The 25,828-nt window shown below is 35.9% G+C and overlaps 1 protein-coding gene and 1 long non-coding RNA gene across 2 annotated transcripts; one reads left to right on the top strand and one right to left on the bottom strand.

The window, feature by feature from the left end:
* Positions 1-1,134: 1,134 nt before the first annotated feature.
* LOC140006268 (uncharacterized) lies at positions 1,135-1,589 on the bottom strand. The gene is made up of 2 exons (XR_011813908.1): positions 1,499-1,589; positions 1,135-1,388 (listed from the first exon to the last, which is right to left on the bottom strand). It is a non-coding gene; the product is annotated as an uncharacterized lncRNA (long non-coding RNA).
* A 2,042-nt stretch (positions 1,590-3,631) lies between these two features.
* LOC140006988 (uncharacterized) lies at positions 3,632-7,607 on the top strand. Its single transcript, XM_072049657.1, has 5 exons — positions 3,632-3,781; positions 3,917-4,000; positions 6,109-6,204; positions 6,489-6,587; positions 7,461-7,607. Exons 1-5 carry the CDS (start codon positions 3,740-3,742, stop codon positions 7,605-7,607), a joined length of 468 nt encoding a protein of 155 aa, XP_071905758.1. The 5' UTR covers positions 3,632-3,739.
* Positions 7,608-25,828: the final 18,221 nt, after the last annotated feature.

Raw genomic sequence — 25,828 nt, 5'->3', positions numbered from 1 at the left:
AGAGACATCTATCTACAACCTAAGAGTGTTTTGGATGCTGTGATAAATTTCGTTAAAAGCTTCATTCAATCGCTCGAGGAGAAGGACAACTTCAATGAACCCAAGACCAGAAAAGCTACACTTGCTGTTCTGAGCTTCATGCTGCCATTTCTTGTTTGCCATCTATTTTTGTCCTACTCTAGTAGCCAAAGTTCCTTCAATGGAGCTATGCCATCACCAACCTGAAAGAATTTTGCTGTTTGATTAACAGACAAAACTTAGCTGCTCATAATTCTGCCGTCCACATTTCTTTCTTGGGATGCTGCTGAAAACTGAATTTTCTTGGGTTTTGATATGCTTTAGGCTTTAGCTGGATGCTTTATGGCTATATGGTAAGCTGAGAGATTTAATAGCTGTGATCCATTGAATTATAAAAAATAATCACGTTTTTTGATGTAGTTGGGTTGTATAGAGTTGAGAGTTGTAAAAGCTAACAAATGAATGAAATCCCACAGCGAGTCAGTAGTACTATAATAGCTCTCTTGTAATGTAGTAACTTTTATTTGTCTTCATTATTCTCAATTCATTCACTTCATCTTAGAATTCATTTTATTTGCTACATGATCTTCCACAACAATAACGATGCTCAATGCCATTTTAGTTGGGAAGTACTAAAGTGTGGTGGAAATGGTGAGATGATTTATGCAGGGAAACTTATCGTGCCGGTGCCACAACTCCCAGTTCACAGAAATCGTGAAGGACACTCAATAATCGTTGTCGTAGCAGCAGTGAAACCACATACTTCAGCAGGACTATTCAGCTAAGTCAAGGACATAATATACGTCCTGGCAGCAATCCTACCGTAAGTTCAATAAATTATACTATTTACAGAGCTATCAGTAACCATGTGCCAGATTTGATGTGCGTGACTCCTCCCTATCAAACTCCAGTCCTGGTAGAAATTGGCATTTGTTTCACTGCTGTTATGACAACAATTATTGATTGTCCTTCACGATTTTTGCGAACTGGGAGTTGTGGCACCGACACAATAAGTTTCCCTGCATAAATCATCTCACCATTTCCACCACACTTTAGTACTTCCCAACTAAAAATGGCATTGAGCATCGTTATTGTGGGAGAAGATCATGTAGCAAATAAAATGAATTCTGAGATGAAGTGTATGAAATGAGAATGATGAAGACAATAAAAGTTACTACATTACAAAACGATTGAAACCTCTTCTGTCTCTATTATAGAAGTTACTACATGTTTTCCGAGCATTTCCCATGCATGTCCCATTCATGTCTCCAAAATGATTGAAACCTCTTGTGTTGAAACATTTGCGCAGTTGGCGATGGTTTCGCGAGGTCTGGCCACTGTAAGCTTCTGTTGTTCCAATCCTGGAAAGTCTACTTACAAGAATGATCATTACATTAGTGAACCTGTGTAGGTGCATATTTCATGTTCAAGACATTTGAAAGCCCTAGAGAAATTATACATAGTGGAGTATATCAAGAACCTATGCAACTTAGCAAAATTTTGGTGAAGTTGCCCGGCCAAAGACCATGGATTGTCAAACGGTTGGCAAAGGGTTTCTTTGACATCTGCTTGGATTAGCTGGATTAACAGTACAATAGCCTTTCGGCCATTGTTGCACAAAAGTAAGGTACTGAAGGCTTGAGTTGATTGCCAGGGGGCAAAGCATGAGAATCAAAAGGACAAGTTTAAACACTATGCCCATCATCCCAACGATAGTATAGCGATTAGCACATAAAAATTTTGGCTGTGGAGAGTGGAAGAATATACTTCTATTAGTGATAACTGAGCCTATTTATAGAACTGTTGATTAAATTTTACTTCCTCTTTTCCACTTTGATAAGTTTATTTTCCTTTTTCATTTTTCTAAATTATAATCCACTGTTTAATTAAAGAATGTAGTTAACTTATAATTTCTCTAAAATGCCATTTTTTTAATGTAAGTTGTTATTGAATATAACCTAACTTATTTAATGTAAATTTAATTAGTCATACTCCATTTAATGTAAGAAAATTTTAGGAAGATAATAAACTAGATTTATTCTTCCAACAAAACTAACAACTTTTCTTAAATTGTGTGGAAAAAAAAAAACCATACCTATCTAAATCTATTGATGTTATTGGTCCATAGGGTCAAATTATTTGGGGGGATTTCTATGGCATAAATTGACAGGAGAAAGGATAAAATATGAAAAAGAAAAACCATTAAACCATATGTCAACTCTTTGCAAACATGTATTTGATACTCAAGAAATCTTAATGACTAATTCGCCATTCCATAAGACTGGAAAAATTGGTGATAGTTTGATAAACTGACTTCTATTATTGAGTTAGGAAAGTAAAAGGCGTAATAGCATTTGTATTTTATTTAATTTTAAACAAGCAACATTTTATGGTCAACATATTTACTTTTTCTATGGTCAAGTGTACAACATGTGACTTGTTTGATTAAAATAAGAAGAAAAAAAGTGGTACCATACATGAGCCATGTTGCTCATGTGCTGTGTTGCAATGTCTGCTTTAGTGCCCAAGAACTTATAGGCTAGAGAATCAAACAATTTACAACTCATGTAAATCGTTCATAATCCTGCTGAGGTTTAGAATGTTTGATATATTCATTCCGGTTAGTAGTATAGCTTCACTATAATGTGATTTGATTAGAAAGTTGGATTGATACTAGAATCTTAAATAGATATTTTGTTTTCTACTACCTTTCTTATATGAAAAATGATAATGAGCTTTGTTGGACCAACTTGTGGTCAAAGGCATGCCCTGATCCGTGGTTGTGATCGGAACCAGCCTATCCAAATTTTACTTAAAAAAATGGGGATACCATCTTGTTACAAAATTTCTTCAATATTTATGTAATACTGCCTTCATTTTTCAGAGTACGCTTTTGATTTTCTAGTTAGAGTGACATAGGAGTCACAATTTACATATATGCTGCCTCATATGAAAGTGGTACTATATAATATATAAAATTTTTATGTCTCTTGCTCAATTTATGTGATTTAAAGAGACTTTATTTGCAATATTAGGGAGGCCCAATAGCACTAAACAGATGTTTACATTGGCAATATTGTAGTAAGAATATATTGGTAACAAGTAACAACATTATTGTTATTTCTCTAAAGGAATGGTAGAATGTTTTATGATAAAGTGATAATTTCACAAACCTACCCTGAGGTTTTCAGCAATTTCACTAAACTCTCTCAAAGTTTTAAAATTACATTTACCGCCCTAATTTGACACTTTTAGTACCCAAATGTTGAAATAGCATAAAAAATTTATTGGATGTCTTAAAATGCCCTCATCTAATAAAGTTTAATTTATTTTGCACAATTACAAAGGAATGAGTGTCAAATTTTATGCCCATATTTGTTGTTTAATGATAAACTATGATGATAAATTTCATTACGATAGACTATTTTTAATAGTACTTTATTGGAGATATAATTTTTTTTTTTTAAGATTGGAGAAGAAAGTGGCCTAATCGTCACGCAAAATATTTTAAACAAATTAAGCAATATTTGTGCATTCAGCTCCTAATGCCGTCAAACTAATTCCAACATGTGGCCTATACTATGCTGGGCTTGCCCCACAAAGTCCCAAATCAGCATCAGCTCCTGTAAAGTGTAAACAGCCTTCTCACCTTTGACAAACTTCGATCTCTGCCTCGCAACTCCCATTATAACACAAAGATCAAAACCGGAGATCAAAACCGATGAAAATCCCTCATATAAACCCCGGATGCCCCCGGATGAAGGTCCAGAAACGTTATTATTTTATTGACATTATTATTTTGTTGATATGGCTAATTTCTCCCCTCATCAAATCGGAATTACTATACTGATTTTTTGAATTTTTTTGTTTTGTATTTCCACTCTACCCTGGGAGAAAGTGCTCGAGTTCTGAATCATTGGCGTTGGATTTTCAATCGCCGACCGGTGTTGGTTCCACTATGGAGAACTCGGACTTACTTAAGGTAATTCAGGAAAGGTTAAAATTTATTATAGGAAAACTAAACCTTATGTTTTCATCTGTTATTATTATTGTGTATGATGATCCATTGTTCTGTTTTGGATTCGCCAAAAAAGGATGTGAAGGATTTCGGTGCGATCAAGACGAACGTGACAGGATTTTAATATAAATACAAGTTTAATTTCGAAATATACCCGTTTTGATTGCAAGTATACAGATCAAATTAGTAGTTTAGGGCAAATATCGGGTTGATCCCACGAGAAAGATTGGATAATTACCGGCACTACTAAAACTTCTCTATTATTTAGACGATCAATGAATTAAAAAAAATAAAACTATGCTAAACTTATGCAAGATAATAACAAAGGAAAGCTCCTTAGGTTATGGTATCCCTAACTACTCATATAAGTATTATTTTTGGATCATTAAGTACTACTATCTTGGCTAGCTATGGCGTAATTTTCTTATATATGTAAAACCTACTTTCGTAGTGAATTAACTATACTTATAACTAATCTATACCTACTCTCATGGTTATGAAATTAGCTACAAGTTCATTTCTTCTATGAAATTACATAAAATAAATTACTAAAGCCACATAGGTGCACCTCTACTCTCGTGAGTGTACTCCTTAGGTTTAGCACTTCTTGAACTAGTGTTAAATCTCAATTTTCATTGAAGAAACAACACATTAAGATCATCACAATTAATGGTACCAAGTTAATCATGATTTAAAGAGTTAAAGTGCTAAATAACTTACTCAAAATAATAGCATAATAAACACTAACAATCATAGAAAGTTCAACCAAACCTACGGCATAAACTTTAGAAACACATAATAAACTTAAAATCCAAAACTTGTATATTAACTAAATTTAAAATCAAGTACAAAAGATAAAGAGTTTGGAAAGAAATATATCCCTTGTCACATAAGTTCATCTCCTCCATCTTCATCTCCTTCTTCATCTTTGCCTAGCTAATAAACAAAAAGGATGAACTACTAGTTAAACTATCCTATAATAAACTAACCTAATACTAAGAAAATGTAAGAACTACATTTTTTCGTAATATTTCTTGCACTCTCCAAGCTCTCTTTGTCCTTGCAAGTTCATGGCAATTTATAAATGATTTAGTCAAGAAATGAGGCTTCAAACATCACTTTTACAGCTGCAAAAAGTTGTTGTCACACGTCCATCAACAGCTGTAAATTATTGGAGGAAGAAACAAGATGTGTAAGTGGAGAGCCGCCATTTCTGACCAGAATCCGGCCACAAATCTGGCCGGATTGCTCCCCTACCATTCTTAGCAATTTCTGTCTAGTCTTCAATGTTGTTCCAATTCTGCCTCAACTTCAACTGAACATTTCTTGATGATAGAAGCTGAATTAACTCTTGACCAAAACATGAAACTTGTAGCCCTTTAAGTTAGCTTTCCAATGCATCAAGAATCACCTCATTTGGATTTGTGTAGACGGATAAATGATAGAAATACCCTTGACTGCTCACTGCCTTGTTTCAGTTTTGTCCAATAGAAATTGGCTACTGTAACTCGGTTTTTTGACAGGGAAAACCTTCAAACTGGATTTCGATGTCTTCACAAGATTTGTAGATCTATTTCTTGCCTTCAAAATGGTTCAATAATCATCTCAATCCGATCATTGTAGCTCAAGTTATAGCCCAAATACAAAGATATGTCAAAGCTATCAACTTCCTCTTCATCCAAACGAAGTATATTTCCAACCCCTATACAAATTATGGACAAAATGCAAGTAAAAAGTGACAAAAACCTCATTTAATCACTGAAGAGCATTTTACACCAATTATAGCCAAACTGATCCATTTTCTTCCTACAATATTGCCAAAGTGACTAAAAATAACATAAAATATCATTCGAATATAGCGAAAATTAGTCACTTGTCAGAACGCTTGGACATTTTTTAGGCCAAGCCAGCCTGCAGACGTAATTCACCTACTCCATCATCTTTTTAAATTCTATTGGTATCCTCTTTGTAACAGCATTTATCTTCTGCAAAAAATATTTATTATGAAGATCTTTGCGGAGTTTTTCTTGTTTAGAATTATCAAACTGATTTTAGATGTAATTCTTGTACAGAAAACAATTGATCCATTGAATACGGCAGCTTCACTTGCATTGGATACTGTTGGTTCATCTGATGTCATACCTCTGTCGTCAAGTACGAAAGTCATGGTAGTAAGATGCTCGTAATTTGTTCTTATTAGTAGTTAATTTGTTTCGGTGTTCACATAGTTTGTTTTGGCATTCAAAAAATTAATGTTTAGGTGATAAGTTCGGTTTTCCCATTAAGTTCCGTTCTCGTTATTTAATTGTATTGCATGGAGCTCTTATTAGACAGCTTGTGTTAAGAGACCTCTCAAATAATGTTTCTTGTTCTAGAGTGCTTGCATGATTGGATTGAAGAGTTTTACTCTTTTAGACTTCTTGAACTGATTTTAGATATATTTTTGGTACAGAATATTACTGACTGGTTTAGTCTTGGAAATTCATTTGCATCGGACACTATTGCTTCATCTGATCACCCAACTCCTGTGTCCTCAAGTTCTACAGTTACGGTAATTAAGTACTTGTGATTTGATATTATTATTGTTTTTTTCGTATTAGAGTTTGTATAGTTTTACTTTGCCTTGCTACATTGTGCAAAACTTCTCATACACAGCATTCTTAGAACAGTGCTTTGTTTAACTCATAAGTTACTTTTTCCTATTAAATTCGTGTCTTATTAGTTAGGACAAATTACATTTTAGCCTCCTGTGATTTTTGCAAAAATCACATAACCTCCCATGATTCAAAAAGCTATACATAAACTCTCTGTAGTTTGGGTTGAACTATCAAATACACGGAATGAACTCATCGTGATGGTTCGTGGGCAAAACGTGCTTGTACTACTAGTATCAATAAGAACCATTCCCATATTACCCTTTGACCCTGATGTGGACAGGATGCTAACTATACACAAAAAGAATGCTAACTAGTTAAAGGTGGGGGAATGCAAGAGACATGAGGCATATTCCAGCAAAAGGTGAAAGGTGCTATCTAGTTTGGACTGCGAATTTTCGCAGAAGAAACGCACCGGAACCAACTCTCAAACGAATTAACAAGACCTGGCTCGATCTCAATCGTCCACCGGAACCAACTCTCAAATATAGAGGAACAGGATCCAACTCCGGTTAAATCTTTGCGCATGAAATTATGGTCTGATTCTTAAAGATCCAGACACACATCCCTCCCCAGGCCATATGCGAATCATGAACGAATTGGAAAATGCAAGAGATAGGAGGCATATGATGAAATGCGAAACGGGAGTCAAGAGGGGCTCGGGGCAGGGGAGGGTGGAGCCTTGAGATTGCAGCCCACCTGCGTCCACATCAGGGGTCAAAGGGCATCTCTTGTTTTGATTGACTGGTCCTTCCATTTCTGGTTCCAAGATTCACTCTCATTTCAGGGTTGGCACGAGCTTGGGTTGTCGGTGGCGTGAAGGATACGGTAGAATGTTATGGTTTGAAGACACAGAAGAAGAAGAAGAAGCTGCTAAGTCCTCCGGCTGCGTCCTACCATATCTCCCCAGTGGCTGACAGATTCTTTTCACAACACAACTCTTCACGCTACCCATAAATAACAAACCCCTTCACAAAACTCAAAAGAAGGGAATAAAAAATAAAAGCGAAATAATACAAAAATAAGGAAAGGAGCTGTAAGAAGAAATCCCCAAAGCAGCCAAATTCCGCAAGCCAAGATCCCCACCACCCTTATCACTGCCCACCAGTCACCAAACCCTCTCCAAAGTCCGAAGGTAAAAGCTGATAACCCTCTCTTTCTCACGACAAAGGTCAAAGCAAGGGAGAGTCTGACTTCACCTGCTTCTTTTTTGTATTTATATTAGGGTAATTTGGACATTTTGCCCACGAATCGTCACGATGGGTTCTTTCCGTCTATTTGACAGTTCAACCCAAACTACAGGGAGTTTATGTATAGCTTTTTGAATCATGGGGGTTATGTGATTTTTGCGAAAACTACAGAGGGCTAAAATGTAATTTGCCTTATTATTTAAGTGTATTGCATATGGCTATTATTGGATTCCTTACGTGCCTTTGAAACAATATTTATTTGTTATCGAGGGAAACTGTTCTTCTAACCTCGCTCCCTCTTGTCAAGTACTAAATTCGTGGGAGGAAAGTAGTAGTTTTAGAATTTGATTTGTTTTGGAGTTCATATAGTTTTACTTTTCCCTATTACTGTGCAAACCTTCTCCAAATACAGCATTCTTTGGGCAGAACTTTGTTTACTTGATAAATAATTTTTGTCATGTTAAATTAGTTTCTTGTTATTTAATTCTACTGCCATGGGGCTCTTATTGAATTTATTGTGTTAGAAGACCTATGAAAGAAATTTTTTTCTAGGGTATAAAACAAAAAGGCCCCCTGTAGTAAATCTAATACACAGAAAAGCCTTCCGTGGTTTCAAAACGTATAACATGATACCTCATACTTTGAACTAAATTGTAAAATTGATGGAATCCGTTAAACTTAACGGAAATGACTTATTGGAATCTTAAAAAAAAATTTATACCTAATTTTTAACAAATATACCTGTTCTACCCCTTAACACTCAATTCTCTCTATCCAAAAAATAAATAAATGATTTTTTTGAACTATCTTTTGCTTAATTATATCAGAGCATTTTGGTCATTTCATCCATTTCCGTTAAGTTTAACGGATTCCATCACCTTTACAATTTAGTTCAAAGTATGGAGTGTCGTGTTGTACGTTTTGAAATCACGGGGGTTTTTCTATACATTAGTTTTACCACGGAGGGTTTTTTTGCTTTTTACCCTTTTTTCTATAGAGAGCGTGCATGGCCATGTTGTATTATTGTTTAGATTCATCAAATTGATTTTAGATATATTTCTGCTACAGAATATAGGTAATTTATCGAGTCCGGCAACTTTATTGCACTGGAGACTGTTGAATCATGTGACCTAATCTCACTGCCATCGATTACCAAAGTTATGGTAATAAAGTGCTGCTAATTTGCTTTTATTATCTTTGGATTTGTTTGGAGTTCACATAGTTTGAGTACTTTTCCTTGTTACATTGTGTAAAACTTGTTTAAACACAGCATTATTTGACTAGTGCTTTGTTCAATTGATGAGTTATTTTTTTCTTGTTAATTTGGATCTCATTTTTTAATGTTATGGCATGGGGCTTTTATTGGATTGCTTTTGTTAGGAGACCTGTAAATGAATATTTACTTGATACAGAGAGCTTGCAGAATTGTTGGTTTGTTAACTTTTACTTGTTTAGCATTATTGAACTGAATTGTTGTGCTTCTGTGGCATAGAATATGACTGATTCATTGAGTCCAAGTTCACTTGCATTGGTGACTGTTGCTTCACCTAAGCCCATACCTCCATCTTCAAGGACTGACGTTATGGTAATAAAGTAGTACTATATTGCTATTATTACTATTGATTTCTTTTGGAGTTTGTATAGATTTACTTTGTCTTTCTACTTGGTGCAAAAGTTCTTTAAAGACAGCATTCTCTTACTAGTTGTATTTTTTATTAATAAGTTATTTATTTCCATCAAATTTGTGTTTTCTTATTTTTGATTGTACTGCATAGGCCTTTCATCAGAAATTTTGTGATAAGGAGATTTGTGAAAGAAAATGTTTACTTGTTATTAGAGAGCTTTTGTAATTGTTGATGGAAGAGCTTTACACGCTCAGACTCATCAAACTGATTGTAGATTTATTGACTGTGCAGAATTTAACTGATCCATTGACTCCGGCAACTTCACTTGCATTGGAGACTGTTGCTTCATCCGAGCTGACCCCTTTTTCATCAATAAATACCACTTCTAAAGGGCAGGAAGAAGCCATAACCACAACTACTAAATTAGAAACAATGAAGGGCAATGTTGTGGCAGAGATAGTAATAAAACATCTCACTAGTGCTCAACTTCAGATGTTAGAAGCCAGAGGAGACGCTGTGATTAATTTCGCTAAAAGCTTCATTCAGTTGCTTGAGGAGAAGGACAACTTCAAGGAACCCAAGGCCAGAAAAGCTACACTTGCTGTTCTGAGCTTCATGCTGCCGTTTCTTGTTTGTCGTCTATTTTTTTCCTTCTCTGGCAGCCAAAGTTCCTTCAATGGAGCTATACCACCACCAACCTGAAAGATATTTGCTATTTGATTAATAGACAAAACTCAATTAGCTCCTCATATTTCTGCTGTCCATATTTCTTTCTTGAAATACTGCTGAAAGCTAAATTTTCTTGGGTTTTGGTATGCTTTAGGCTTTAGCTGAATGCTTCATGACTACATAGTAATTAAGTTGAGAGATTTAATAACTGCGGTCCGTCGAATTATGAGAACAATCACATTTGTGGGTGTGACTGGCTCTAGAGAGTTGAAAGATTTAAGTATAATAGATGTCTGATTTCTCTTCGGGAATAAGTCCAACGTGCATTAGCCTTTAGTGTTTTAATGTTTTTGTGCTTCCTTGCAGAAAAGTTACAGATAAAGATCCTATCCAAAAGAAAAAAGAAGATGGTGTGGCATAAAATGCATCATGCCACCTTTGGCTGATTGTGCCTTGTTGCATGCATGCACAAGTACTCCCAAAAATAAAAGTTTTGCCAGATAGTAATTTTTAGTTACCACTTGATATTGAATTTCCGTAGAAATTCTTAAGGGACGAGAAAAGGTAAACTATATATAAACATGAGTAAAGTTGGATAATTTCTGCCTAATTTGTTCTGTCTATTTACTCTTTTTTTCATTGCCTTTTTCATCAAATATCCACCCAATTTTACTAATGCAAACGAAGTTATCATGTCTTGCTATCACTTCACATTGGCATAAATCTTCTGTGCTCATGTTGAGATTTTAAGCTAGCTATATACGCCGAATGGGCCCGATATTTACCTAACACGTTCAAGAATTGAAAATAGTGCCTGAAAAGGTCAAATACCACAACGGATATTCTATCTTACTTTTTATTATATTATTATTTCTTATTCATAAATATTATATTTTATTTCTATTTTGTTTTTTTAAGATCCAATAACTATTAATTGAGTGAAATATAAATACAACAACCTCATCAGGCAATATAATAGAAAATTAAAAAATACAGCAAAAAATTCATTAAAAAATCTCATTTTTTTATGCATTTTGATTTTTTGTATTTGTTAAATTTTGTGTATTACTCAGTTAATAGTTATTTGATCTTAAAGAAACATAAAAGAAATAAAACATAATGTTTATAAATAAGAAATAGCAATATAATAAAAAGTGGCATAGAAAGTAGGACAGAAGATTCATTACGATCTAATACTTCTTGCAGATTAGTTACAATGACTGCAATATTTACAGTGCTTGCAACAATCCATAACCTTTTCAGGTCTGGACTTTCAGATTCCATTTCATCGTGTATCCGGAAAATTTTCTTCATAAGTAAAATGGCACTGTTAGAAACCAAGATTGGGAAAGCATGGTTCAATATTGTACCATAATTATTAGGGGTTTTAGAAACGAAGATTAGTTCGATCGTGTGTTGCATTGGGATTTTATGCGAAAACATGTTCCAGCTAGGAGATCTGTGAAAGAATAATTATGTCATAGAGAGCTTGTCCGATGGAGGGTAGAAGAGTTTCACGCGTTTGATGTAATGAGCTGATTTAAGATGTATTTCTGGTACACAATCCGGCAAATTTTATTGCATTGGAGACTGTTGTTGCATCTGACCACACCCCTCTTTTGTCAATAAACGTTCCGGACGAGTACAAAATAAGATGTTTATATACTTTGAGAGGAAAAATGTGGCAATAATTTATAGGATTGTTTCTGACAAATGTAATTTCTGATACTTTAAATCCTAAAGACCCTAGATTTGCTTTTTCAACTGAAAAGCTTTGGATTGTCAATTTTCTTTAAAAAAATTCTTACGTTTTCCGAGAATATGTTTCTCAATCACTTTTTTACCTCATATATATCAAATAGTTATGATACATTTTTTCTACAAAAACTTTATAAAATAGCAGCCCAAACGGGCTAACTATCTATAGAGTCTCAAGATTAAGTTTTGCTGAGAATAGGACCGCAAACGAAACAAAACTCGACTCCACCTCGATCAATATCCAGCTCGAGTTAGTCAAATCGAACTCGAACTCAAAAATATTAACCTCGTTAGCTCGCGAGTTCGAGTATATACATATTTTTTTATTTTTTATTTTAATAGTAAAATTACATAAATATCTCTAATATTTTATTATTTATTAAGAAAAAATTATTTTATTTATTTTTTAAAAATAAAATAATTATTTTTTATTTTTTCGAACTCGAACTTTAAATTGACAGCTCGTAGAGTTCGAACTCAAGTTTGAACTTTATAAAAGTAAGTCAAAGCTCTGCTCAATTAAGCCAAAAATCGATTCGTAGTGTTGTACCATAGCTCCGCCAATGACAACCATTTATGCCAGTGAGTGGGATGTTCACTAGTCATACACCTCAAAAAGTTCTCCAGGCATTGATTAAGCCTCTCAGATTGCCCGTCTGTCTGGGGGTGGTAGGAAGAGCTCAGATGTAATTCCACCCCCATTAGTCTAAAGAGTTCATGCCAAAACTTGCTAGTGAAGATTTTATCTCTATCACTTACAATGGACACTGGTAATCCATGCAACTTGTATATATTGTCTAGAAAAAGCTGTGCAACCTATGTGGCTGAGAAGGGATGCCTGAGTGCCAAGAAATGAGCATATTTAGTGAACCGGTCGATAACCACAAGGACTGTGTCAAACCCCTGAGAAATAGGCAACTTCTCGATGAAGTCCATAGTAAGATGAGACCATGCTTTATCAGGAATAGACAAGGCCTGCAACAGGCCTGGATACGGCACATTCTCATGTTTGCATCTCTGACACACCTCACAAGAGCTGACAAACTTGGCCACATCTTGCTTCATCCCTTCCCAATAAAATGAGCTCTTCAGTTTCTGATAAGTCCCTCTCTGACCAGAGTGCCCTCCCAAAGTAGTGTCATGTACTGCCTTGAGCAAGGAGTTCCTGATATGGTTGGCTGATCCCACAACCAGCTTCCCTTTATACTTAATTATCCCATCTATAACCTGATAGTCACTCTCAGCTTGTGAGTCCAGCAAACACTGAGCTATAACAGATTGCCATTTGTCATCCCCTGCATAGCTACTACATAGATCCTTCATCCACTTGGGTCTAACTGTAGAGAGTGCCAGTATAGAGTGTTCTTGTTGATTTTCCTGGGCATAGCAGACCTTCCTGGATAGAGCATCTGCAGCATTGTTATCACTTCCTTTCTTGTATTGTATCTCATAATCCATACCCAGCAATTTAGTCAACCACTTATGTTGCAAGGGAGTGGTCAGTCGTTGCTCCAATAAGTACTTCAGTGACTGGTGATCAGTCTTAACAATGAAGTGATGTCCAACCAAATAGTGTCGCCACTTGGTCACAGCTAACACTAAAGCCATTAATTCTTTCTCATAGACGGATATACCCAAATTTCTAGGTGAGAGTGCTCTACTGAGATAAGCTATTGGGTGAGAATTCTGTTGTAGAACTGCCCCGATACCCCCATTGCTAGCATCTGTTTCAATTACAAATGGTTCCTCAAAATCTGGTAGCCTTAGGACTGGGGAAGAGCACATGATTTGCTTCAGTTTTCGAAAGGCAACGTCTGCTTGCTCATTCCAGCAGAAACTATCTTTCTTGAGTAAGTCTGTCAATGGTCTGCATATGATGCCATACTGCTTGATGAACCGCCTGTAATAACCAGTAAGGCCTAGAAATCCCCTTAAGGCCTTAACTGAGTTGGGTGTAGGCCAATTTAGTACATCCTTTATCTTCTCATCTTCCATACTCACTCCTTCTGATGAGATTATGTGCCCCAAGTACTCAATCCTTTGCTGGGCAAAAGAACATTTAGATAGCTTCGCATAGAGCTGGTTTTCCTTCAGTACTTTTAACACCACCTCCAAATGCTGTACATGCTGGCCCAAGTCCTTGCTATAAACCAATATGTCATCAAAAAATATTAATACAAACTTGCGTAAGTAAGGCTGAAAAACCTGATTCATCAAAGCCTGAAAGGTGGCTGGTGCGTTGGTTAACCCGAAGGGCATCACCAGAAATTCATAATGTCCCTCATGGGTCTGAAAGGCAGTCTTGTGCACATCCTGGACCTTGACTCGCACCTGATGATAACCAGCTCGCAGGTCTATCTTGGAGTGGTACTTAGATCCTCCCAACTCAGCTATCAGCTCCTCAATATTAGGAATAGGGTATTTGTCTTTAATAGTCAGTTTTTTCAGGTGCCTATAATAAACACAAAAACGCCAGGTTCCATCCTTTTTTTTAACAAGCAGCACAGGTGAAGCATAGGGACTATTGCTGTGTTTGATGATCCCACTGCCTAGCATTTCCATGACTTGTCTCTCTATCTCCGCCTTTTGTGAGTGTGGATATCTGTAGGGCTTGATTTTGAAGGCCTGAGCATCAGCCTTAAGAGGTATGGAATGATCCAGATTCCTCTCAGGTGGTAGCCCTGTAGGAGCAGCAAAGACCTCTCTGTACTTGTCCAATAGTTCCTTTACCTCTGCTGGTGTGTCGGTATCTGAACTCCCCTGCTGGAGCTCAGATGTTAGGTTGTAACAACTGTGCTTATAGTTGATGTAGTCTCGTAGGTCCTTATTCCTCAATAGATTAAGTTCAGCCTCTACTACACATCCTTGCAGGATCACTTCTTCTGCTTCACTGTGAATAGCTATATGTAGTTTGTGGAAATCAAAGGTGATGGGGCTATAATGGGTCATCCAATCCACTCCTAAGATCATGTCCCACCCTCCTAGCTCCATAATCCTCATGTCAAAACAGAATTTATGATTGTTGGTGGACCATAGCACTTTTGGCCACTTGGTGCACCCTGTCACACTCGAACCATCTCCAATGACCACCGTGAAGGGATTAGTGACTACATATGGCAATTCTAGATTTCTGACCAGATGTTGGCTAATATAGGTTTCTGAACTACCTGTGTCTACTAAAATGTACACAGGAAATCCTTTGATTTATCCTCGGAGAGTGATTGTCTTCCTCTTCAACGCTTCAGAGAGTGTATGTAAAGATACATCCATCAGTTCCCCTGGGTTGCCCGTTTTTTCATCTTGCTCCCCTACTGCATCTAGGAATTCCCCTTCGTCTTCTTCCTCAACTACCATCATATTCAGCTGTCTATTCCTACACTGATGTCCAGCACCATATCGCTCCCCACATTTAAAACACAGTCCATTGTTCCTCCGAAATTGAATCTCCTGTGGAGATATCCTCCTAGTTGGCGTGGCTTCATTATTCTCGTTTTTAAGCATACTAGATGGTGGAACCTTATAGGCATTGGAAACAGCCGCAGTGTTCTTAAACAGGCCAAACTTGGGATCAATAGGTGATTTTGTTATTGGCTTAGCAGACTTTTGCTGCAGTTTCCAAGCTTCCTCCTGCAATCGAGCTAATTCCATCGCATCCGACACTTTGTTTGGTTTCAACATTTTTTACCATGGTTTTAATTTCCTCTCGCAATCCACTAATAAAACTTGAAACGAAGTATGATTCAGAGAGGTGTGGATTCTTTACCAGCATTAGTGATTTCAATTCTTCAAACTTTTCTTGGTAATCCTCCACAGTTCCAGATTGTTGCAACTTATTGAAATCCTCCACCACATCGCGCGTGCCTTTCTCTGCAAATCTCTGGCTGAGCATGTCGGCAAATTGCTGCCATGACAGATCTGGAAATTCTACCTTGATGCCTTGGTACCATACATCTGCCTTATTGTCAAGGAACATTTCGACTACCTCCATCTGCTGCTCTGGTGGAATTTGGTAAGTTATGAAGTACTTCTGACACTTGCGAAGCCAGATGCGTGGATTCTCTCCGGCGAACAAAGGCAATTCGATCCTTGGTGGATTGGATAAAAATACCTTTGGAGGTTTGACTCTTGAGCATTGATTGGTGCCAAACTCCGGTTGGAGCTTCGTGTGTGGGGGCGGCGTGGGTAGAATGGGGCTTTTCTCTAGTTGAGTTGCTTCCTCTCTGTCCCCATTCCTTTCTCTGGCCATGATCTGAACCAAGGCATTGAGTTTCTGGTCCACGCCGGCGATCATTGTTCTCATTTCCTTGTTGGAGTTCTCCATTTCCCCTCGCAGCTGCTGTTGAACTTCTTGCTGGTTTTACTGAAGAGAAAGGATCGATTGCAGAGCTTCCTGCAGTCGAACTTCTTGTTTCCGTAGTTGATCTTCCATATTCTTGAAGCGGGTGCCTTCTGCCATTGTGATGAGCTGCAATAATCCGAGGATTCGCAGCTCTGATACCACTTGTCAAGAATTCAAGTAGAATTCCTGAGGCTGAGATGCCGTAGGCGCAGGGAAGGAAGGAAATTAGGGAGAATAAGAATTGAAGAAGAAGAAGAGTAAAGTGAGAGGAATTGAGGAAGAAATAAGAATCAAATTTGTTATTCTGCTAATAATGCTCCTCTCGTGTACTGAGCTCCTTATAAGGAGATTAGCTAGCTAACCGTCTACTAACTAACTGAGCTGCTGACATCATTAGTTCTAACCACCTGAGTAACCGACCTAACAGAAACAGAAATAGGTATTTATTATTCACTATTTACACTTAAGTCCTTCCAGTCCTGACAGCGAGTAAATTAAGTCAGTCAGCCACTTACAAAGATTTTGGTAAGTGATTAGTAAGTTGAGAAATTCTGTGGAACGGATAGATAGTTCACTATTCTAAGAAGCTTAAAATACCAACCTAAGATATAGAAGAATATTATGAAGCCTGCAGAAATTTGAACAACTCTATGACTTCCAACTCGAGTGAGTCCAAGGGTCCTACGTTTTCCCTGAAATATGTTGTGAAAGTTTCAGTCAAGAAAATGTAGATAAATACACAGCAATCACTAATCATACTGACGGCTTTTTTTTTTAATACGTACAAGTTAAAAATTCGAAATACACCCGTTTCACCGCAAGTATACAGGTCAACTAGTAGTTTAGGGTATATATCGGGTCGATCCCACGAAAAAGATTGAACAATTACCGGCACTACTAAAACTTCTCTATTATTTAGACTACTCTCTGAATTATAACAAATAAAACCCACTGAACTTACACAAGAAAATAACAAATGAAGGCTCCTTAGGTTATGGTATCCCTAACTACTCATGCAAGTGCTATTTTGGATCATTGAATGCTACTATCTAGACTAGCTATGGTGTAATTTCCTTATGCATATGAATCCTACTTTCGTAGTGAATCAATTATACTCATAACTAATTCATACCTATTCTCATGGTTATGAAATTAGCTACAAGTTCATTTCTTCAATGAAATTACATGAAATGAATCACTAAAATCACATAGATGCACCTCTACTCTCGTGAGTGTACTCCCTATGTTTAGCACTTCTTGAACCAGTGTTAAATCTCAATTTTCATTGCAGAAACAACACCTTAAATAATCACAATCAATGGTACCAAATTAATCATGATTTCAAAGAGCTAAAGTGCTAAATAACTTGTTCAAAATAATGGCATCAATTAACCAAATAATAAACACTAGCAATTATAGAAAGTTCAACCAAACCCAAGGCATAAACTTTAGAAACACATAATAACATATAAATCCATAACTTGCATATTAACTAAACTTGGAATCAAGTACAAAAGATAAAGAGTTGGAAAGGAATGTAACCCTTGTCACATGAGTTCATCTCCTTGCCTTCTTCATCCTCCAACCTCTTCTTCATCTAGCTAATAAACAAGATGGATGAACTACTACTCTATATTAAACTCATCTAACACTCAGAAAATGGAAGAGCTACATTTCTGCAGACTCCAAGCTTTCTCCCATATGTCTCTCCCTTGAATCTTGCAAGATTTTGGCTATATAAAGGTAAAAGGTGGTCAAAGAATGAGGCTTACACTTCCTTTTTATAGCTGCAAAGTGTTTGTCACATGTCTAGCATTACATGTGACTTGTTGGAGGTGCAAAACAAGTTTTCCGCGTATAGAGCAGCATTTTCTGGCCATTATCCGGCCAGAAATCCGGCCATAAATCCTGCCAATTTCTGGTTGGATTGCTACAGTGACTTTTTGTGCAATTTCTATTCATTCTTCACTGCTGCTCCGATTTTGCCTCAAATTCAACTGAACTTTTCTTGATGATAGAAGCTGATTTAACTCTTGACCAAAACATAAAACTTGTAGCCCTTTGAGTAGCTTTCCAATGCATCAAGAATCGCCTCATTTAGATTTGTGTAGTCTAAGAAATGATTGAAATACCCTTGACTGCTCAATGCTTTGTTTCTGCTTCGACCAATAGAAATTAGCTACTATAATTCAATTTTTTGACCTAGAAAATCTCAGAACTGGATTTTGATGTTTCACCAAAGTGTAGATCTATTTCTTATCTTCAAATTGGTTCAAGAATCGTCTCAATCCGATCACTGTAGCTCAAGTTATAGCCAAAATACGAAAATGTGTCAAAGCTGTCAAAAATTCACAAAATGCAAGTAAAAAGTGATAAAAACTTCATTTAATCACTTAAGACATTTTTTCCCAATTATAGCCAAAATGATTTATTTTCTTCCAATAATATAATCAAAGGGACTAAAAATAGCATAAAATATCATTCAATTATTACGTAAATTAGTCACTTAGCACATACTATACATTTTTTATACGACACAATAGAACTAGTGCCTGTCCTAAAAAGTTCATCGAGCAAAACCCCGACGCCCTGCAAAGTGATGCCTATGATTATTGCATGTCTATGATTGTTTCTCTTCTGAATTATTTTTATCAGTAGATTCAAATACGTCTATTAATATTTGTTGAATAGAAGGACCAAAACTATCAATCTCAAGCTCCACTTGCTTCTACATATTATCATCTGCATGACAAGAACTAGAAGATTTTTTCTTGAAGATAACATAGAAAATTCATCAAAAGTAACATCTCTACTGATTATAAATTTTGAAAAATTGAGATCAGGATACCACAATCTGTACCCTTTCACCTCAGAAGCATACCCAAGGAAAAAATACACTTTTTTGCTCAAAACTCTAATTTTTCATCATTCACATTCATGTATACTGAACACTCAAAAACTTTTAAATTAAAATAATCAACAAGAGTATCTGACCAAACTTGTTAGTTTTGAAATCAAAAGTTGCACAAGAAGTACGGTTGATAATATAACAAGCCATAGAGATCGCCTCTGCCCAAAATTCCATTGTCAACCCAACATTAGAGATCATATACCTTGCTCTCTTTAAAAGTGTTCTGTTTATACATTCGGACAGGCCATTTTGTTGAGGCGTCATCCTAACAATGTGATACCAAACAATTCCTTCATTCTTACATAATTTATCAAATTCACCTTTACAAAATTTCATGCCATTATCTGTTCTAAGCCGCTTTATCTATCTATCTATCTGTTCTCAATCAAACTTTTCATTACTTGAGAGTGAGGTAGACATCATTCTTATGTTTAAGAAAATAAACCTAAACTTTTCTTGAATAATCATCAATGAAAGTTAACATATACCTGGTACCATCCTTAGATGGAACACGAGATAGACCCGATAAATCTGAATAAATATAATTAAGAGTACCTTTCGTCTTATAAATTGCTCGTGACCTGAAACTTACTCTTTTTTACTTTTCAAAAATACAGTATTCATAGAATTCCAATGATTCAGTACTTTGACCACAAAGAAGTCCCTGTTTACTTAACATGTTCAAGCCATTCTCACCCATATGTCCCAAACGCATATGTCATAATTTGGTGATACCAGAATTAGATAAAGATGATGATGAAACTACAACCGAACCTGTGACAGTAGATCGCTGCAAAATATACAAACTATCAGATCTACAAGCTTTCATAATAACAAGAGCACCTTTTGAAACTTTCATAATACCATTTTCAGTTGTGCATTTGCACCCAAGAGTCTCCAGCATGCCCAAATAGATGAGATTCTTTTTCGAATCAAAAACATGTCTAACATTAGTGAGATTCTTTTTCCAATCAAGAACATGTCTAATATTAGTGAGTGTTCTCACAATATCAACATACATTTTAATTCAGATTGTACCCTTACCAACAACACAAATGGCATTATTGCCCATCCAAACAATTCATCATTACAAGGTTTATAAGTGGAAAACAAATCCTTATTAGGACACATGTGATAAGAACACCCCGAATTTAAAATTGATTTATTTTTAGACCTTGTCCTGTCATCAGTCACCAAAAATATTTTTGTCATTCTCATTAGCTGCAACACAAGATTCGACAATTTTAGTATTTTTCTCACCATATTTTCCCTTTGCTTTAATCTAGTTTTCAATTTAAAGCAATTTACCTTAATGTGCCCCATTTTGTGACAGTAATTACACTCCAAATTTCTATTTGGATTTAGATTTAGATTTAGATCTATCACTGTCAAATTCTTTTCTTTTGGTTCTGCCCTTAGCAACTAGACCTTCTGCCTAACCTCCATTAATTTTTTGATAATATTCCTGTTTATCTGCTTCTTAGATTTTAATGTAGATTTAATTTTTTGATACGAAATTGTTTCTTTTCCATAAATTATAGTATCATGAAAATATCTAAACGACTGGGGAAGAGAACATAAAAATAATAGGGTCTGATCCTCATCATCAATTTTTAAATCTATATTCTCCAAATCCATAATAATGGAATCAAATTTATCAAGATGTGAGAATATAGATATACCTTCAGTCGTGCGAAGCATATACGGACTTTACTTTCAATAAAGTCGATTCTTAATTGTTTTTTTCATGTACAAAGCTTTAAATTTGTCCCACATGGCCATTGTCGAAGTCTCAGCGGCTACCTCCCGCAAAACCTTGTTAGAGAGATTTAAGATAATACTGGATCGAGATTTCTTATCCATCTTAGCAAAATTTGCATCTGTTACACTCTCTAACTTTTTCTCAACTCCTTGTATCACTAAATCAACTCCATTTTGAACCAAAATGGCTTCCATCTTGAGCTGTCACATCCTGAAGTTAACATTCCTATTGAATTTCTCGACAACGGTCTTTGTTATTGTCATTGGTACTGCATAGGACTTTTATTTAACTTGTGTTTCGATACTTATAAAAAATATTTATTGTAGAGAGTTTGCATACTTGTTGAGGAGTTTGCTTGTTTAGAATTATTAAATTGATTTTAGATGTAATTCTTGTACAGAATACTATGGATCCATTGAATACGGTAGCTTTATTTGCATTAGAGACTATTGGTTCATCTGATGTCACACCTCTGCCATCAAATATGAAAGTTACGGTAATAAGATGCTCGTAATTTGTTCTTATTAGTATTTGATTTGTTTTGATGCTCACATAGTTTGTTTTGACATTCACATAGTTACTTAGTTGTTACGTTTGACAAAATATCTCCAAGCGCAGATGCTTTGTTTAAGTGATAAGTTTGGTTTTCCCATTAAGTTTCTTTCTTGTTATTTAATTGTATTGCACGGAGCTCTTATTGGATTGCTTGTATTAAGAGACTTCTGAAATAATGTTTCTTATTGTGGAGTGCTTGCATGATTGGATTGAAGAGTTCTATTTTTTTGACTTCTTGAGCTGATTTTAGATATATTTTTGGTACAGAATATTACTGATTGGTTTAGTCTTGGAACTTCATTTCAAATTTAGCCTTTAAGCACCTTATACCATCTTCAAAAGACATACCTTCAGTAATTTCTTGGTTACCTCTGTTGAAGGAGCTTTGCACTAGGTAACCATCCATTGCCAATCTTTCATTTCTCAAGCTTTGTCCTCCCAGTTCACCTACCCTCCTCATTATCTAAAATTACTTTTAAACAATCTCAAAAGTAAGATTAGTTAAGAAGGATAGATTCCAAGACACAAACTAAAACAGAAAAAAATAATAATAATAAAAGTTGACTAAAAAAAAAATGACATAAAACACACAAGATACAACAAAAACAACAAAAATAAGAAAAATTGTCTAAATTAATAAAGTTGCTCTTCACACCGATATTGCCAAATCTTCCCCGGCAACGGCGCCAAAAACTTGACGGGTATTTTACATACGTGCAAGCTAAAAAATACCGAATTACACCCGTTCACTGCAAGTATACAGATCAACTAGTAGTTTAGGGTATATATCGGGTCGATCCCACAGGGAAGAGTGAACAATTACCGGTATTACTAAAGCTTCTCTATTATTTAGACTATCAATGAATAATAAGAAATTTAACCTACTGCACTTATACAAGAAATTAACAAATAAAAGCTCCTTGGGTTGTGGTATCCTTAGCTACTCATGCAAGTGTTATATTTGGATCATTGAATACTACATCTAGGCTAATTATGGTGTAATTTCCTTATGCATTTGAATCCTACTTTCGTAGTGAATCAATTATACTTATAACTAATCCATACCTATTCTCATGGTTATGAAAGTAGCTACAAGTTCATTTCTTCAGTGAAATTACATGAAATGAATCACTAAAAACCACATAGGTGCACCTCTACTTTCGTGAGTGTACTCCCTATGTTTAGCACTTCTTGAACTAATGTTAAATCTCAATTTTCATTGCAAACTTAACACCTTAAGATTATCATAATTAATGGCCAGTTAATCATGATTAGATAACCAAAAGTGATAAATAGCTTGCTCAAAATAATATGACCAAATAACCAAATAAACATCATTAACAAAATATAGCAAGTTCAACCAAACCCAAGGCATAAACTTTAGAGACACATAAATAACATAAATTTCAGAACTTGCATATTAACTATATTTAAGAATCCAATACAAAAGATAAAGAGTTGGAGAAGAGATAACCCATGTCACTTGAGCTTCAACTTCTCTTTCTTCATCTCCATTTTCATCCTAATCTAACCATTATACAAGAATGGATGAACTACACTTACTACACTATCCTACACTAAGGAAAAGGAAGAACTACATTTCTGCACTCTTCAAGCTTCTCCCGTATATTTCCCCCTATTGTCAGACCACCCAAAATGTCTCTGCATATAAACTGCTTAAGAGCTCCATTTTTCCAAGTCAAATTCCACATTTTGATTCCCAAATCTCAACTTTGTTAGGATAGTCAATAACAAATGTTTTTGACTTGAAAATAAGCCACCTTGTCTGCCCTTTTGTCTTCTGAAGCATGTGCACCGAATTCTCTTGCAACTTATAGCTGGAAAGTGGTATGAACACAAGAGAATTGACTGAGCAAATTGCAGAATTTTGGCCAGAAAACGCGCCTTTACAAAACGCGTCTACAACTCGCGTTTTGTGCACTCGCGTTTTCACTTTGTCCTTACTTCAACTGCGATTTTCTCCATGATGAAGGCCGAACTGGCTTTTGTGCAAAACACCAAAGTTGTAGATCTTTGAGTTAGCTTTCCAATTCTTCAAGAATCATCCAAATCGGAGCTTTGTAGACTGAGATATGATCAAAATACTAAACACTGGTCGGAACTCTGTTTTCCACTTTGGACAGCTGAGTTGAATTTCGGTATTTCAACTTTTGGACTATGAAAACGGATGAATTGGACTTTGATGTCTTCATACCAAATGTAGATATATCTCTTAGCTTCAAAATGGTACCAAGATCACCTTGATCCGATCATTGTAGCTCCTGATATAGTCAAAATACGAAAATGTGTCTGAGTTGTCAAAGCTGACTTTTCTTGATTTTTGTCCTCAAATTGCATTTCTTCCTTTTACACTTCATATTTTATTTTCCCCACTTTAATCCATCTTCAATCATCCAAATATCTTCTCAATGCACTTCATTTGATGATTGAATCATTAAACCTACAAAATATGAAGTTTTTACCATAAAAATCCATAAAATGCAATGTTTAGCCACTTTAACATAAAATGTAGTTTTTTACCAAAACCTTAGTTATTTTAGTTATAAAACTAAATAATCAAACCAAAATTAACTAATAAAACACACTAAAAATACGTAAAATAAACCCTTGTCAACACCCTCGCCTAGGTACCCTTTAATTCACCTTAAACACATAAGCAAGTTATATACAAAATGGCCCGAATACTTACCCAAAACACAAAAGTAGTACAAGAGTGGAAATCACTTTGTGCGTTTTAGCTAGTAGTAGGCCCCACCGGTTCCACCTAACTCACCACGGTCTGAAATAGAAGATTGCATCACGTTATATCACAAACGGCTAATAACATGCCCAAAACAAGCAAAACGGTAAAATCGGCAAGTGCAAGTGCGGAAACGGCAAGTTGGACACACGCGCGCCCGCGGAACGGCACACGGAACGGCCAAATCCGCCATCTCAAGCCGTTTTGATCAAAAGTTAGGCTAGGAATATCGGATCAAGGTGGGTAAGACACCTTTTCGAAGTTATGAGGAAGGGCTACAACTTTTATTTAGACATCGTAACCCAGATCTCAATAGGTATTGGTCAAAAATGCACAAAATAGTTCCAGCTATTTCATTTCGGGTTACCAAACAGGCCCTGTTTGAAAGACCGTAACTCACGGCTCAGAAATCGGAATCAAGAAATTCCAGAGGCGTTAGAAAGGTAAGACATAAGGCTATAACATTAATGTTTGGACCAAAAGCTGAATCAATACAGAGCATGGAGGAAAACGGGTCCAAACATTCTTGTCAGAACTGTCCAATGCGCAGGCAGTTTTGACAATCGATCTTGTTTTGGTCATAACTGAAGCTACGAGACTCGGATTTGGATGCACTTTATACCGTTTCGAAGCTGAGACCAAGATCTACATTTCTTATGAAGAGGTCAACACCCAGTTCGTACGTTATCAAAACGGAAAAAACACGGTCAGAGGCTGAATCCAGAAACGTCACCAAAACCACAGTTTTGCATGACTATAAGTGTTTTAGTCATAACTCAGGATATGCTAATCGGATTAGGCTGAAATTTTGCAGGAACAACAAGAACTTAAGAATCTACAACTTTCATGTTTTGAGAAACTTCTGAATCAATACGTAGTATCAAGAAAAATGGAGCTTAAGTTCAGGTTCTGGGCTACCCTGTTTGGGGTTTTGAACGGTTTCGCGCAACGCAAACACATGGTTCGTTTTCATGGTTCTCTTGCAAGTTTTCTAACTACTTTCATACCAAAGAAACACATATGTACCAGCTTCTAAATGACCTACCAAAGGTCCGAAACTTCCCTCTAAGACACTACCAAATTACCCAAAAACTAACCATGATCCTTAAACTAACTTTTTGCACCATTGAACTTATTCTAACCATCTACTAACCAAACCCTAACTCACTAAACATTAACCAAGCTGAACTAACTTAAGGAAACCTAGGGTTTCATCATCCAAATCAGTTTTTACCATTCACTCACCAAACCAATGAAACCAATCATCAAACACAACCACTACAATCTTCATAGCACAACATTAGAGCTAATTAACTTGTTTGGCATGAAACCCTAATTAGGGCTCCTATGGCCGAATCATCAAGGCCCAAATTTAACCAAATTACTCCATAAAAACAAGTGATAAATACAAGTGAAACCATAATCAATCACAACTAACAACTATTATCATCATTTCCCCCATTTCAAGTATCATCAACCACTTTTAACTTTGTAAAAAAGCTTTCTTACCTCAAGATGAAGGTTGTATGATGGCTAATAAACTCAACCCAACTCCAAGATGGATTCTT

Source organism: Coffea arabica, chromosome 5e (genome assembly GCF_036785885.1).
Source record: "Coffea arabica cultivar ET-39 chromosome 5e, Coffea Arabica ET-39 HiFi, whole genome shotgun sequence".
Classification (NCBI taxonomy): domain Eukaryota; kingdom Viridiplantae; phylum Streptophyta; class Magnoliopsida; order Gentianales; family Rubiaceae; genus Coffea; species Coffea arabica.
Note: the sequence above shows the minus strand (reverse complement) of the source record. Positions and strands in the feature narration are given on the sequence as shown.

Bases quoted from the DNA above. Each gene is read 5' to 3' on its own strand.
- LOC140006988 (XM_072049657.1), top strand. From the start codon at position 3,740: ATGAAAATCCCTCATATAAACCCCGGATGCCCCCGGATGAAG. The intron at 3,782-3,916 runs GTCCAGAAACGT...CCTGGGAGAAAG, and splicing joins CCGGATGCCCCCGGATGAAG to TGCTCGAGTTCTGAATCATT. The intron at 6,588-7,460 runs GTAATTAAGTAC...TCTGGTTCCAAG, and splicing joins CCTCAAGTTCTACAGTTACG to ATTCACTCTCATTTCAGGGT.